Source organism: Colossoma macropomum, unplaced genomic scaffold, assembly GCF_904425465.1.
Source record: "Colossoma macropomum unplaced genomic scaffold, Colossoma_macropomum, whole genome shotgun sequence".
In the NCBI taxonomy this organism is placed as follows: domain Eukaryota; kingdom Metazoa; phylum Chordata; class Actinopteri; order Characiformes; family Serrasalmidae; genus Colossoma; species Colossoma macropomum.
In genome coordinates this window covers 23,259,341-23,276,255 of record NW_023494800.1, presented here as the reverse complement: position 1 = coordinate 23,276,255, position 16,915 = coordinate 23,259,341, and the positions used below count along the sequence as shown (strand labels likewise).

At 40.0% G+C, this 16,915-nt stretch overlaps 1 protein-coding gene across 1 annotated transcript; it reads left to right on the top strand.

The window, feature by feature from the left end:
* Positions 1-786: 786 nt before the first annotated feature.
* klf5l (Kruppel-like factor 5 like) lies at positions 787-14,692 on the top strand. The gene is made up of 4 exons (XM_036587933.1): positions 787-1,082; positions 6,918-7,701; positions 7,802-7,861; positions 12,916-14,692. The coding sequence occupies exons 1-4, from the start codon at positions 948-950 to the stop codon at positions 13,092-13,094; spliced, it is 1,158 nt and encodes a 385-aa protein (XP_036443826.1). The 5' UTR covers positions 787-947; the 3' UTR covers positions 13,095-14,692.
* Positions 14,693-16,915: the final 2,223 nt, after the last annotated feature.

The following is a 16,915-nucleotide window of genomic DNA, read 5'->3' as shown; positions in this document are numbered from 1 at the left end:
CCAAGCCTGTGTAGGTGTTCCTGTGCGCTCACAGTATCACACGCTGCTCCTCAGATGACCATGTTCAGTCTTGTTACTTCAGCTGATTCTAGGAAGTTGGATTTCTCCATGTGTGTCTGTCCTTCGCTCTAGTCCTGTCTCCACTAGCTTGCTGGATTACAGCCATAGAAACTGAAGCTGAATGTGATTTACTAATAGCAGGCCACAAAAATGTCAATCAACCTGAGAGGCAGGCTGGGTAAATGAAGCGGCGCTGTTTGCGAACAAACAGAGGCTAACGTGTTCTCTGACTCCATGAGAACTTCGTCTGCACGGCAAACACAGAGATGTTTCAGAGGTATCTGTATCCTCAGGGGCACTAAGTGTGGTTCTTCTGCGCTCTGCAGTTCTATTCTTTATTCAAAGGGGGGAGTCAAAATATGCTGCTATTATTATTATAATTATCATTATTAATATTTATTATTATCATTTAGTTAATTTTTCTGTTCTCATTAAAGATCACCATTAACTGACCTGTCAATCAGAAACAAATCAGAACACATTATTAGATTCTAAACTAAGCCGAAAACAATGTTTTAAAGTGTTCCAAAACAGTAAAAAGCATTTGTTTATCTGCACTAAATCTGCCCAAAAGCTGGAAGGTAGAGTGACGCCTCCACCTTCTCAGTGCACAGGTGAGACACGCCTACAGCGCTGATTGGACGAAGTGCCCGTCCTGCGTGCTGATTGGTCGCTGCCCTTACCCGTTCACTTTCTATTGGACTAGGGTGAGGTACTTCTCCACAGGTGAGCGTACCTGAAGTGACAGAAGAAAAGCTGTGGATGTACTGAGCTCCAGGATTTACGAGTACACGGTGTCCTTTACCTTCACGCTCATATGCGCGTTAGCAGTCGATAAAAGAGGACGAGCGTTACAAAAAAAAAAAAAACGTCGCTTTTGGATCGACATGGCGAGTATAGGAGTGGCCGTGAGCGCCTCCGGCACTGAGGAGAGGGCCGTTTTCACTCAGCTGAAGCCCGTTCGGCTGTCCAGCGCGGACGGCGCTGAAGACTCGTCAGTGTTCGAGGACGTGAAGCCCACGGTGAGAGCGCTGCAGGGCCCCGGCCTTCACCACAGCTACTGCACTACATCAGCACTGATACAGAGAAACACGCTGAAAGCACGCTTAACCTTCCGTAATGCAAACTGTGAATACACGATAATGAATGCAGGAACAGAGTTAGTGTGTTTTGAACGAGCGTTTGGCGCAGCGGGGGGTTCATAGGTGGAGCCCACTCTGTTGTAGCTTCTATTATTTGTGCCTGAGTTTGGTCACTGTTGTGGAAAACTCTTAAAAGGTCCAGTTTAACAGCAGAAATCATTTATTTATGTAGATTGTAGAAAGAGTGGGGAGCTTCAACAGTGTCTACAATAACAGTAATAATAACAATAGACTTGTATTCATTATTATTATTATTATTATTATTATGCTTGAAGCAAATCTATAAACAAGTATTACTCCTATTGCTCTACTCATGTAATTTGCAGTTGCTTACCATAATGCCAGACTGTTTAAAATGCACAACAAATGAAGTGAAAAAAAGTGGTTCCAATATGTCATAATATATTACATCAACACAACTGCTAGACTTGTGTTGATGTAGCACCTTTTATTCTTCTGAAGCCACTCAACACATATGAACTGTGTAATTTTTTTGTGTTACTTCTCAATAACACCACAATTCATAAATACTGTGAAAAAACATCTGTCGTGGAAGATGCACACCACGGTATATATATGCCACCCATAAAACGGTTGCTTCTTCAGACCCGCAGACTCTCATTGTGGCGATGACCTTAAATTACACGCTGTGCTGATGATGACTATACCTTAAATGATGGTTTGTTTCTAAGCATGACATCAGCTGGGTTGTTAAAAAGCCTGATGCTTGTATTGATATTAAAAATATGCACCTCTCCATGTTTTATGAACATGAAGAGGTTTCGTCTTAGCTTTATAGTGCATGGGCAGGTAAACAATTTCAGTGACTAGTTTTTGCTTGTTGCATATCGTTGGTGGAAAAAAAAGATAGTTGAAAAGTATTTCTTAAATTCATAGCTTGGTAATGACAGATAAGTATGCTAGTAATAACTTGGCTGTTGCTTTGTAGGCATGATTTCAAGTAATTTCCTTCATACTGCCATTTCCTCAGCAGGGCTGAAGCGGGTATGCTTTGTGTCACCTGTATGTGAAACACCTGAGTCATTGTGGTATTTCAGGGAGCTAAATATGGACCATAGCGTGGCCACTCTTACTCTGTCATATATATATATATATATATATATATATATATATATATATATATATATATATATGTAGATGCTGTTGAAATAAAACCTTTTATTTCTATTCCTTAGTGGTTTTTAAGGTGATTTGAAAATGCCAGCTGCTGTTTACACTGTATCTAAATTTCATGATGAATGGACCAAAAGAAATGTTTCAAAATGACTTACAATAAAATCTTGTTACATTAAAGAGGAACTCCACCAATTATTCAAAGTCTCCAAAATACAAGATGTAAACAAGGTCATTCAGAGTGGTTTGGTGTGAAATTCGGCTCTGTTCTAGAGAAACTGAATTTGGCTCAGTTCTAGAGAAACTTACCAAGTCAGAATTGTTCACAATGGTGTTGATAGGAACCAGGCGTCTGAAGAGTTTAATGCCTTTAAAAGATCCCTCAGAGAAAGTTATGCTTAAGACACTGATTTACAATAGTTCTGACAGTAGCTTTTGGGCTACAATGTATTTTTTAAATCTATTCATGGTGGAGAGGTACATATAGGATGTTGTAAGGCAACATAGTCCCCAAAGAAAACTTTTTTTCACATTGTTGGTTCCCTGGTCATTTTAGATAGTAAATAAAATGCCTATATTTATGTTGTAGACATCACCACCACTGTAAAGAATTCTGACTCAGTAAGCTTCTCTACAATTTCACATGAAACCACTCTGAATGAAAATGTTTACATTTAAACAAATTAATTATGCAGACATTTTTTTTTAAATTGGGTGGAATTCCCTTTTAAATCCCCTTTATATTACTTTGAATTTAAAGTGTATTGTTTTGTATAAGTATACACAGTACTGTGTTAAAGTCCTAAGCAAAACCATTTAAAACCATTTGATCTCAGACATTAAGTGTGTTTCTGCCAGTAAAAACAATTTAATAACAGTAAAATTAATGTGAATAAACATAAACAGAGTAAAAATGAACAAGAATTTCTTTTTTTCAACAAAGCAGTTGATATCTTGTGAGCTGGTCAGTTTATTTTGAGATTTATCCTCATTGCCCCTCAACCATCACACAGATTTGTTCACATGCACCACCAGCATACCAGAATAAACTTAATGAAGCATTGATTAGTCATTGGGCAATAACTATAAATAATACAAGGCTGAGCTTTGGAAATGGTTAAGACACATAAAATCATTACTTATTATTCTATTGTAATATTAGTGTTTTTCTTAGCAAATAACACTTACTGCCCAGGTAAACAGCTTTAAAATAATTTTCTCACATACTTAAAATTTTCACACAGTACTGTATATCTAATAGTAAGAGGTCAGCAAGAGTGTAGAAACAATAGCTCTAAATAAGCTTGCAATAAACTGGTAGTTTCAGTCACATGACTACTTTATCTTTATCTTCCCTTATTAGACTTATATCTCCATTTCGGTTGCATACTGTAGATATGGCTGTCTCGGTCATTATCTTCATCTGGTGCCATGCCATGTCTCCTGTAGTGGTGTAGTCCTCTGTCTGGTCTCCTCTCAGTGGCAGTTAGGTGGCCACTGTGGCTGTGTCAGTGTTAATGCTCTGTGCCCTGAAGATCAGCCAGAACGGCTTCTTTAGAAGCCGACGTCCTGAAAAGCCGAAACAACTGTTATCTGTTTTCCCCAAAGCAATAAAACATCCTTTGGGTCTCAAAGGTTTTGTTGTCTCTCTCTGCCATCCTTGGATGATTTGTGCTGTTATTGCTCAGGTTAACAGACAAGGAGCCTATCAGCGCTCTTTTATGGGGAATTGTGGACAAATTACCATCTTTCTGCATTCCTTTTGACCATAAAGCGCAATTAGTTCAGAGACAAGAGCATTTGTTTTGCAATTAGGAACGAGGTCTTTGGACTATTAGGCTACCTGCCCTGCTGAATGAGGCTGCTCAAGAAAATGTGCCGACTGTTGGGGGGAAAAAGCGAGTAAGAAATATAGAAAGGGCTCTGGATTTTGTTATCTGGAAACAGCAAGATGGACAAAGGCTTGTTTCACTCATCATTTAAATTGCCTTGTTTTGAAGCAGTGCTCACTCCTCGTGGGCTTTTCTTAACTCTGAAAACACATGTGCCTTGAAAAAACTGGAATTTATTTCTGCCAACGGCAATGTTTCCCCCACCTCACTCCGTCTCCCATATTCTCATGCTCTGTGCTCTCCATCTCTTGCTCGTTATCAACCTCTGCCATACATAACTGCGCAGTTGTAAATGTCCTCCAATCATTAACCTGCAGGATCTTGGGCCAGGGTTCAGGTGCCCTCCATTCTCCTGACACAAAGACACAATGAATAGAGCCCTCAGGCCATGTTGCTCAGAGGGGGAGCAGGGCATATGGGCCAAAAGGGGGGCACAGCCAAGGTCACTCTCACTGCCAGCAGGACCACAACACAAGGCCTGTTTGTACTCAGGCCTAATAGCATGGGCAACGCACTTGCCAGGCCTTGAAAAAACAAATCAAAAGTAATTTTTCATTAATTACCTGGTTTTGTCTTTCCAAAAGTGACTCTGCTGAAACTGGCGGTGGTCTTGTAGCTGTTAAATTAAGCAAACACACGTGACCCTACATATTAGTAGGTGCTCAAAGAGGTGAATCAGTGTGTATATGAAACCATGTAACAAGTGGGTTGCTAAGGAAATGTGCTGGAAGACAAACAATATGGCCACTGTTGACATACCTTGTCGAATATCTGTACACAGTGATGCTGTTGAAATACTTGTCATCCACAACTATGATGACTGCCAATGCTGCAACTACTGAAGCCAGCTGGAGAGCTTTTCAACAAATCATTCTTTTTGACAGGAGCTTGTTGCTATCCGAGGCCTTTGTGGGCATTTTTAATGTATTTCTAGACATATCATTTAATGGAATTACGCAGTTTATGCAGTTTTCCACTTACCCCAGATGTAGACAATCAGCCAAGACATGAGGTCTCCAAATTTTGCTTTAGCTTAGTGCTGGAGCTACAAGGCTAATGTTGCTTACAAACACCAGAGGTCAATAGTCACCCAATGTTTTTTCCACAAATACACGCCCCAAAACTTCTCTAAAACACACTCAAACTGCATCCAGGTCTTCACTTACGTTTAGTTGTGGTTTAGATCACAGACTTACTATGAACTACTAAAATGAACAAAACTTCACTGTGTAGCAGCCATTTTAGACAACAGGGGTGTTCTGTAGAATCCACTCATCACTCAGGCATATGGATGCCACAGATTATGCTTATAATTTCTGTTGTTTCTCTTCATAATTAACTTAATCTTGAATTTTTCATCTTAAGATGTATGCTTAAAAACTGAAACAACAGAATCTTGAATGTGACGTGCACATAAAGTGTAGTTGGTTTCTGTGGGAAGCCACATTTTGGCACAACTCCTGTTGTCTAAAATGGCTGTCTCTAGCATTCAGCTAAATGGTGAAATTTTGTTCATTTGTATAGTTCTTACCTTTTCCTAAACCACATTGACAAGTCTGTGCAACCTTACTGAAGACCTGGATGCGATTTGAGCTGGTTGAGAGACATTTTGGTGATGTATTTATGTTAAAGATTGAGATAACTATTGAATATTGAGCCTCATATCTCCAGCGTTAAACTAAAGAAACAGTATTTGAACTCACATGAAAACATGTTTTGGTTGATCAACAACATCTGGGGTAAGTGGAACACATTTAATTTTCATTCCGTTAATGATTAACCAAAATAATTGTTTTACTTTGTTTGGTAACTTTTTATACAAACCTTTAGTTGAGGTTGTAAACTCTTTTATGGTTTGTTATCGGATATCCTCAACCACTTTGGCAATTCCCTCAATCTTCAATAATTAGCTTGCCATTTGAGGGGTTAAATCTAGCCCTGATGGTGGGATGGTGAGAATTACCTCAGTTGTGGAGCAGTAGAGTTTAGTGGAATTACTCCGAAACCACTTCTCATTATATGTATTTTTTTCACTGTTCTATTTTCACACATTGTTCATTCCCATGTTTCTTATCGCATGTCATTGTTTTGGTTTTGCTTTTTGTTCTAGTCCCTTGAGATTACCACACCTATGGGGTTTCTGTTTACTTTTCTGCACTGCAGGGCTGTACAGTTCTTCCCTTACACACTTTAGTGTAGTGTGCTCTGTTAAAGCAGGAAATGATGGTCTGGGGATATGAACGCATACCAGGCTCTAGAGTCACAAATCAGCTTCTTACAGATCAAGAGAGAAAGTTGAAGGATATTGTTGAGCTACCTCCCCACCATCTCCGTTGCTTCAAATATGTGTTTTATGGTAGACTGGCTAAAGGGAGGGCACCTCATTCTTGGCATCACTAAAGACAGGGTCTGGTTGACCTCTTCTGGAACTAATTATCATTATTTATGGAACAAATTGGACTAAAATGAACGATAGACTCCAATATGTCGTTAGGACAGTGTGGCCATTTGAGCAGTAAGCTCATACAAAGAATTCACATTCATTACTTCCTCTACTAACTCTTGCTCTGACTATTCCATGCCAAGAAGTCTTGCTAAAGAAGATTAGACCAGCGAATGAAATCTTAACTTGGTGAGCACATAGAGTCTTCTCATCCTGCTTACTTTCTCTTTTTCTAATTATTTTCAGACCGCAATGGAGTTGGATAAATATTTGCCCCAACATGGACCCATGCTGTCCCCAACCACTGCAGACAAGAAGTACCGTCGGGAGAGCGCCTCTGTGGTGGACGAGTATTTTTCAGACGAAAAACCTGCACCCTACAGCCTTAACATCAACGTGATTCTACCCAACACTACACACCTGCGCACAGGGCTGTACCGTCCAGGAAAACCTGTGGCACCGCAGATCAAAACTGAACCTGGGGTGGACGCTCCTTGCAACATCCAGACACTTCCCGACTTTACTTCTGTCTTCAACGTGCCCCAGACCGTCAACAGCCTGTTCATCAAGCCCGATTTGGGTGCCACAGACGAGCTCCACATCGGCCCCCAGCAGCCGCAGGTCTACCAGATGCCCGTCAGCAGCAGTGACCTCACCTCAATGACTTTCTCCCACAGCCAAGCCGTCAATGGAGCAGGCAGGACCATGCTCAACTTGAACGCCGTGGCCCTCACCACACCATCAGGCGATTTTGTGATGCCTGAGCAGTTCTATCCTCAGGCACAGCCCCACAGCCTTCCCCCATCACCGCCCAACTCACAGCCAGCTAGTCCCGAGAACCAAGCGGAGCTGATTAACACAGTCGCCCCGCCTCCACCATATCAGGCCCGAGTGGGACTCAAAGTGGGGCAGATGACCCCTCACTCTGTGCTGATGACTCATGGACAGGGTGTCCTCACTGGGCCCAGGTACAACCGAAGGAACAACCCTGAGCTGGAGAAGAGGAGGATCCACCACTGTGACTTTCCAGGTTAGCAACAGCCTTTGCATTGTGAATTAAATCTTGGGTCCCTTTCCGTGCATGGGTGGCTCATTTTCTCATTTTAATGTCTTCTTTTTCTCTTTGACAGGATGCACCAAAGTTTACACAAAGAGCTCTCACTTGAAAGCACACCAGAGGACACACACAGGTATGAAACCGAAAACACAAACCTGAATAGCTGGGTTCCAAGCAGTTGTAACTGCCTGACCACATGCTATGTACCACCAACACAAAGCCCTCAGATGCACCAACAGAGAAGATGGCCTAGGGGAAATAGTGATGTGGAAAGAATATGAGGACAAGGGTGGAGGGAGAGATTAATTGACTCTCTTTTCTCGCTTTTATACACATTGTGTCTGCATGCCCGTACAAGCCCTGCACGCTTCCCCAAGGGGGAAATCGACGAGTGGTGGAGGAAAAACCTGTTCCTCCTGCTTTTTCTGTGCCTGCCTTGAGGGGGGAGGAGTGAAAGAGCGCTGCAGTTTCACTGTGTTCAGCTCTCCGTAAGCTGAAACCCAGCCGCCCCTCCGCGCAGACTGAGCCTCAGAAAACTCCAGTAAAGCTGTAATGGCTCTGGTGAGGTAGACAGGGATTCAGTAAAACAGAAATGCTTTGAATGCCCTGTGTAGGATTATAAAGTACCTCCCAGTCTGTTGTCTCCACTGTCGCCCCTCTCTTGGTCGCAATGTGGGAGTGGTATGGAAGGATTCCCTTTAACCCTAAGGCGTTGTTGCTTTGTTATGCCTAACAACAGAAACTGGGGGCTAATGTCATCCTTTTCTAGAAGGCTGTATGCCCCCGTTTCTTTTTTGAGGATAGGGTGACATATAGTCTCGATAAGCTTCACATTACCAAACTTAAGATTCACACTGCACTGCAGATTGTTGGAATGGAAGTAAAACTGTATTCATTGGACACCCAGTCGTAAATTACAAAGCTAAATGAGTAAGCACTTCTATTATCCATTTTTCCAAAACAGAGCCAACTTTGCCTTGCTGAGTCAGAGAGCTTTGCTAAGTAGAGAAAATTATCTTTGGGACAAGTCTCGAGGTGGGATTTTAGTGCCGTCATCCAAGCATTTCTGGATTCTGTTGCACAACTGTGCTGGTCCGATCTACACTCTAAAAAATACAAGTTTCTAGGTGGTTCTTGGAACGTCCCCTGAAAAGGTTCTTTAGAGTACAAAAGGTGGTTCTGTTGTTTTGCTCCAAAGAAACATTTTTTGGTATTTTAAGCATTTTAAGTTTAACTTTAAGCATTCCCTAATGATGATCTATATCTTTGAGGAAAAAGATGGATGAAACCATGTGTTCTGATTTGTTACTCCTTTATTATGTAGTCATACAATAGACTTAGTCACCTTTAGACCCTGTTTCCATTGGCACGGCATCCTCTTGTAGAAGGTCAACTAGACCTAAGTGGTTTTCAGTTTCAAGAGACCTTCTTGGGAAGTTGACCCTGTCATGCTGAAAGTGGTCACAAACACCTTTGGAGCTTTAGAACATTCAGTACTGACAACAGAATTGGGTTTTGATGGCAGAACAGGTTGACAATAGATGGTTGATCAAAGCAGTAAGATTGTTTCAGGAATGCTGTGTGGTGCGGAGACATTTTATGCCAAGAGCTAAATATATCCTAGCCCCCATGACTAGGTGTTCAAGATAAGTTTTAATCTAAGAGTGTTATCAGTGTGTTATTTGCTGCTCTCACTAATTTTGGCCAGGCTTATGAGAGCATATTTAATCAAATGTTAAAAAGAAAGTGTTGAAAGTGTTACAGCTTTTGAGCATTTGAGTATGGTGACTCTGGGTTATGTTAGTGCAGAGAACCATATTATCTTGTTGCCCACCCTCCTCAAACAGAAGGAGTTGCTAAAGTCCTTTGGATGGGCCTTTGTGTTTTTTATTGGCATCTCTGTAAGTGTGTGCTGTTTACATTGATTGAGTAAAGTCGCCAGGAGACATTCATAAAAGTGACGATGTCCGAGGGCAAACTTTATTCAGTTTTATAACATATATGAATTGCTAAGGACACTACAATTGCCTTCCCACTTCCACATTTTTTTTATGTGAGTTAAACTTGTATGTACGTGTGCGTCTGCCTGTGTGTGAGAGCAGTAAAATGTCTTAGCGATAACAAATCAACCGTTGCACAACTGCCACCTAACCAAATAATGTCATACTTTCTCTGTTGTTTCTACAAAGTCAGCCTTTGCAGACACCAAAGCCTGAAGAGATCAGTAGGAGCTTTACTCTTTGAAAGACATCAGTATTTCACTAGACTCAGGATGTTTTCCTTTGTTGCGTGTTCTTGATGGTAGCTCATCTTGAGGCCTGTTTGAAAGGGGAGGTGGAGTTAATGCTTTTGACCCCATTAACAGGTCCAGGGTTTAAACAAATACACCTGCTAACCCCAGCCACACAGGGCCAGCAGGCCAGCTTAGTCTGTAACTTCTTACGTGAACACTTGACCCTGGAGCTTCACCTGGTTTTGCCCTTGATACCAAAGCCAAGCATTTTCATTTTGGTGAACGAGCGAGTGGCTTCCAAAGTAGACTGGATAGTATTTAGTATTAGTATCGGCAAAAGAGGATACCAATTCCATGAAGCACTTCCTGATGCACACGGAGTGCTACAGAGGACGTTTGTACGCAAGCCAGTAGATGGAGCTTAACTGAAGTAAGCAACATGTCGGCAGAGCAGAATTATATCATGCTTGAAAAAAGCAGTATGAAAATGCTCACTGTAAAGTTATGGAACAGTTAAAGTTTGGAGGGAGGACCATAATTGCAACCCCTTCTCCTCTCAGTCTAGTGCCCTATAACTTCCCATTTCTACTTTCCATTTCCTGTGTCAGTTTACGCAGTCTCAAAAAAGAGGGGTTAGGCCTTCCACTTCCAAGAAAAAGCTGCCTAAAACCCCAGACCAAGTTTTTAGAATTCTCTCCCCTCCCTCAATCACACAGTCTCCCCTCATACTACCACCATTCGCTGGAGCCATGGTCCGAACTCACAAATTAAGCTTTTAAAGATAAACCATGCAAAACAATCTTTTGTCATTCAAATGTGAAGTTATCCAACCAGTGAATGCCATTAATTCAAGCTTAGTATGTTTTATTTGTGACACAGAGCACTGTTTTTACCTAAAATAAAATATTTAAAAAGTGGAATGGTGTAAATATCAGGATTTATACGCACCTACTGAGTAGTCAGGTTAGACAGAGTTAGGATTGGTACTGTACTTGGTATTGGCACATACAGTATCGGAATGGAGATGTGATATCATTGCATTCCTACTTTAAGCAGACTCCTCTGTGAGCATCACTCCAATTTAGCTTATGCTTTTTGAGCCTTATCACATAATGTCACAATTCATATAGTTATGCTAATAAACACATGCTATCAGTTAATGAACACTGACCCATGCCACATGAATGAAGCACAATACAATCTGCTAATATTTACCAGTCACACCCAGAAGACAACACTCTTAACTGTGGCTGAAAATATAACTAGTGGTAATCTGATGAAGGGTCAAAGTATTGCTTGGGTTCTGTCACATACAAACTATGAGTAAATAATGAGTAAGCAAAGATTAATATTTCAGCTCTTTAGATACAGTAATAGAGATAGCGTAAGAGACTGACCATTGGGCTATCACATGTAGACACTTACTGAGTCACTGACTCTCTCTCTCTATCTCTCACGCACCACTTGCTCACATTTGTTTTTGTTTTTTAACTAAAGTGAGGTATTGTCTCATATTTCCAGACATCACAGTGTCTCAGCGTACAAGCCAGGTTACTGATCTGTAAATGGGAAAATATTATGCTGTAACTTTTTAGGAATCACCCACAGTATGGCGAACTGTTCCATTCGACATCTTATCAGCCATGGAAATGACTTGCGTGTTTACACAAGCGAGGCATATTGCTCTCAAAACCACAAGCACTTATTCACATAACTCCTCTCTAAGTGGCATTTAAAAATGGTACACTTTCGCTCCCCTCCATTCCCACCAACATGTTTGAACAAGGCCCATTCACAGCACCCTGATGAATCAAAGACGCTTTTTAGTTATGGTTATGAATAAGCGACGGTTATTCTTTCTGAACTTATTTCTAAAAAGGTCTAAGAGTGGGAATCCCTAGAGTTTTCATTTGAGTTTCAAAAGCCCACTGTGAAATATAATAAAGAGGGAGAATTTAGGCTACAATTTAAAAAATTAGCTGTTTTTATTTGCAATTTTTTTTGGACAGGCAATCATACTTGAAAGTAATTTTCTTTTTTTGTTGTTGTAATAGCCCAAGAGACTTATTTAATTTTATGGTGCAAGTATTAATAATGTTGTTGTTTCTGTTGATACTGTGGCGCATAGTTTCTCAGTCACTTTCGACCGATTTTTTTCACAATATACAATAGTTGAGATGTGAACAAAGTCATTAAGAATGGCTAGATGTGAAATGCAAAGCAAATTTATTCACCATTTAAAATTATATAGATAGTACCTACTTGCTTTTGAGTTTTCGTCCCTTAACAAGAAGGGCCTGGGTTTGATTCCCTGGCCAGGTGACCAGGGTCCTTTCTGTCTGGAGTTTGTATGTTCTCCCCGTGTTTGCGTGGATTTCCTTCCACAGTCCAAAGACATGTAGTCAGGCAAACTGGAGATGCTAATTTGGCCCTAGGTCTGCCTAAAGATTGCTGGGATAGACTCCAGCGACCCAGAAGGACAAGCGGCTTAGAAAGTGTGTGTGCCCTGCATACACCTCTCCTCTAGTGTATTTTTAAAAATATGTTTTAAACCAAAAATTTCAAACATTCAGCATGTCAAAACCATTTCATGTAATAAGTTAATGTGAGGGAGCTTTTACAGGCATTAAACCCAGCAAGCTCTGAATGACTTTGTGTACATCTTAATCTTTGCATAGATTTAGTAAAATTTAGCCAAAAGCAAGAGCTGTCCAGTAGAAATGTGCTATATGTCTCCTTCTGTTGGACTGCTTAGATTTGAGACTTAAGTTATCTGGTTAGAGAAATCCTGCTTTGTGAAACACCCCCTCTAATAACAACTGTATTTCTGGCAAGTGGCTCAGGATTGTGGAGGCATTATTCTCAATGGAAAACAGCAAAGATAATTTTTATCATAGCATGGCCTACTATGGGTAGTCTAACAAGGTCTGGTGATGTTTGTGTGTTTGTTTCAGGTGAGAAGCCCTACCGCTGCACTTGGGAAGCATGTGACTGGCGTTTTGCACGCTCCGACGAGCTCACGCGCCACTACCGGAAGCACACGGGAGCCAAGCCGTTCAAATGTGTGGCTTGTAACCGATGCTTCTCACGCTCAGATCACTTGGCGCTCCACATGAAGCGTCACCAAAACTGAGAGACTTTTTTGTCCTACTGTTTTTTTTGTTGTTTTGTTCAACTTTTTGTAATATTATTTTTATTATTAAGTATATTTCACCATCTTCACCAAGATCAAATCGTCTTTACCTTCAAAAAAGAGCTGCCAATTCCATGTGACCAGCTCCGAGCCTGTAGAACATGGACTGAACATCTTTTGGAGTGTCACCTGCAACAGATACATATTTTATTTGAATCTGTAGACAACTGTATATACTGTATGTTTGTACGTGAGTGCTCTCTGTATTATACGAAGAATGTTTTCAAATCTATAGCAGACCTCATCCTTCCCATTTTGTCTGCAATGTGTCAGTACGACTTCACAGCAGTAATGGTCAGGTCTGCAAAAGAGATCCCGTCATCCGTTGGTTGGTTTTGTGAATGTTTTCATCATAACTTCTTGATCATGTTTCAGTGAATCCACCCCCCACACACACACCCCCTTAAGATGATAAGCCAGGTTAGGCCATTGTTCGGGATGGCAGTGCATTCTAGCCCACACTATTTATATTGGATTTTTCCTGCCCTTTTATATAAGAATCTCAACTTGTTTGCTAAGGAGTTAAGATAGAGCATTGAGTAATGTTTGTTTTCCTCTGAGGTCCGTATCCATGGAAACAAAGCTTTTTATGGGGAGCTTGAGTAACAAGTATCGCTGTCTTCGATCACCAACTTGGCAGTCCGCCTCACTGTGTGCTGTATTAAAGGAACTACATCCAGGATTTAAGGCCAACTACAATCAGTTACATGCAAGACACCACATTCTACCTTTAGAAGCTGGTATAGATAATCATTATACAGACGAAAACAATCTTTGAAGAAAAGAATAGCAAGAACAGCAGCATCTCACTCTGATGCTGTCAGCCAAAAAAGATGAACCTTACAATTCTGACACTGCCTTAATGTTGATTAGCTAACGTCATAGATCAGTAATGATAAATATACTTACACCAGTTATTGGCAGAACAGCCCTTGTGACCTCACAGTTGTATATCATACACACGTAGCCCATGTCACCTTATCACAATATCTGTGCCAAATTACTAAGAAGAAGCGATGGATTAGATTAGAAAAGATGTATTGGACTGTTGTTGGTAATGTCTAAAATAGATTTTACATTTAAAGCAGCAATTTTTGGATTTAAAAATAAAGCAGTGACTGTCACTGTTAACTTTGGCCAATGACGAAGAACAAACATTTTCTGGCTCTGCCTGCCTTTAATTGGTGTGCCTCAAGGACCACTATTAGTGTCTACATGTTTTTTCTGAAGGCACTTTGTAAGCACTTCCTGCTCACGACTTAAAGTTCTCTGTGTGCCTGTGTACATTTCCTTCACTAACTGTATGGAGGGAACTCTGATGTACCATGAGGTATTGTACATACTGTATGTAAAATAACTAGCCTGTAAATATGTTTTGTTTTTTTCTCTTTTGATTTTATTTTTATGAACAAATGGGAGTTTGGTTTTGATTGGGTATGTATTGCTCAAGTTTCTTGAAGTGAGACCAACAGAAAATCATTTTGTATTGTATTGGTTGAATGAAAAATCCTAAAATAAAAAACACAAATCAAATGTCGCAACATGAATGGCCTCTATTTTCTAGGATGTGCTAGTCTGTTACATTTAAACATTTCCTTATTAGCCATGTTCAGTGATGTCAGAAGATCTACAAAGGGATAACGTTTCCTTGGAACTAAGACAATAAAGCCCTTTGTTGAGGCTTCCTAATGTGTATCGTATTTTCAAAAGAACTGGCATTGTCTTGCAGTAGTTTCTTAGCAAACTCGGTGAGGCATTAAAAGACTGATTGATTGCCTTTAAGTGGAAACCAGCTGAAGTTAATTATTACCATCAACTTGACCTCAGTTTGAAAATGTATTTGTTCCAGTCTGTGCTTTTGTTGATCTCATAGAGATTCATAGTTCTTTTTTCATTATTTTTGAATCATGTAATTTCATATTGAAGCACTGAACATGACCATAGCCACAGTTTGAGGAAATTTTGATTAATACACATTTAAATTACATAAGACAGGTATGGCCATAAAAAAGCAGCCTGCTTGACTTACTTAATCTCCTGGACATGAGAGCATTAAAACAGTCAACCGGTTTCTGGAGAATAAGTGCCTTACTTATGCAAGAAAAAAAACTGCAGTTTGAAAATAATACAACTGGGTGGGACAGGGCTTAGCCTACACTGAAAATAATAATTACACTGTCTGCCAAAATCGTTTACTGACGAGATCCCCTAAACAATAAAAGGCGATTACTCAAGTAGGGAGCCACCCTTGTTGTTATAACGTTATACTGTAGCATGTGTACAAGCAACAATAATGCCTGTCGGAGAGTGAACGAACCACTACACCCTCATTTTTACGTGATAACTCGCAAGTGAACAAATATTGCCTCTTACAAATGCACATCATAGTATATATGGTGTCAGGAAAGAGATTAAAGCTCTGTATGCCATCTCCTGAGGGATGGGTGATAAACTCTTCACTGCTCATTCCTGTGGCCTCATAAGCGATTAGCACAGCACAAGAATCCAGTTAAAACTTGCCTGCCTCTTCCTCATGACACTACATTAGATGAGCTTCGCTGCAAAGAGATTTTTTTAAGAAAGAAAAAAAATATATGTGTACCAAAATGAACATAGACGTACTGGATGAACCTTGACAAAAGGGTCTTTGGAAATGTATATACAGTGGCCCCAAAAGTATTTGGACACTTTTATTATTTAATCATTGGTCAACTTTAATGTTATTTAGGTTACTTCATAAAGCGTTTAACAAAATAATATTAGTTCCAGAGGAAAACACTTTTAGCGCAACAGCAAACTGATGGTAGAAGCCTGGAGAAGAATTACAGCCAGGCTGCGATGGCTGCGTGGGAATGTCAAAATCTGGGGGTGTTTTTTCCACAATGGATGTCAGTTGTGAACATTTTTGAAAGAAAAAGAAAATAGTCTTGGAATGTTCTGTTAATTTTAAAGCTACTTGGTTTGACATTTTCTTTTCAAAACCTATGAACTATTATCGGGGCTGTTCAGAATTATGTGCATAAATCAGTCAGGTTTAAACAAAGTCGTTCAGTTTGGCTATTTAATGTGAAATGCTTCATTGTAGAGGAACTTACAGACTCAGATTTCTTTACAGTGGTGGTGATAGGAACCCGGAGTTACAGCATCTACAACACAAATACAGCAGATGTTTTATTTACTATCCAAATTTATGTATGTAGTAAAATAGTGGTAAATTTGAAAAAATATGTTTTCTCTTGGGACTATTTTGCCTTGTAATACCCCGCATATACCTCTCCATCATGATTGGATTTTAAAAAATAAGTTTTAGGCCAAAGTTTAATCTCAAAACTCTTATAAAAACAATGAATGAGATATCAGGCAGCGTATTCCTAATGGCTTCATCACTTTCATCACTTTCTGTGAGGCAGCTTTCAGAGGCATTAAGCACTTCAGACGTCTGGTTCCTATCACCACCACTGTGAACAATCCTGACTGTGTAAGTTTCTCTAGAATTGAGCATTTCTCACCAAACCACTCTGAATGACTTTGTTTACATCTAGACAATTTGAATATACAAAAAAATGCTGGGAATCAGTGGAATTTACCTTATAATACATCTTTAAGCATGGCATAAATGTCCAAATAATGTTTTGTTACTGTATATAGAATATAATACATATTCAGGTTAAAGGTAATGTGATCAATTCATTTTTCTTTCTGGTCATTTTAAAACGCACAGATGTTTTAAAAATGACGCATTTGCCAAGGAACTCTTGAAG

Bases quoted from the DNA above. Each gene is read 5' to 3' on its own strand.
- klf5l (XM_036587933.1), top strand. From the start codon at position 948: ATGGCGAGTATAGGAGTGGCCGTGAGCGCCTCCGGCACTGAGGAGAGG. The intron at 1,083-6,917 runs GTGAGAGCGCTG...AATTATTTTCAG, and splicing joins TCGAGGACGTGAAGCCCACG to ACCGCAATGGAGTTGGATAA. The intron at 7,862-12,915 runs GTATGAAACCGA...TGTTTGTTTCAG, and splicing joins ACACCAGAGGACACACACAG to GTGAGAAGCCCTACCGCTGC.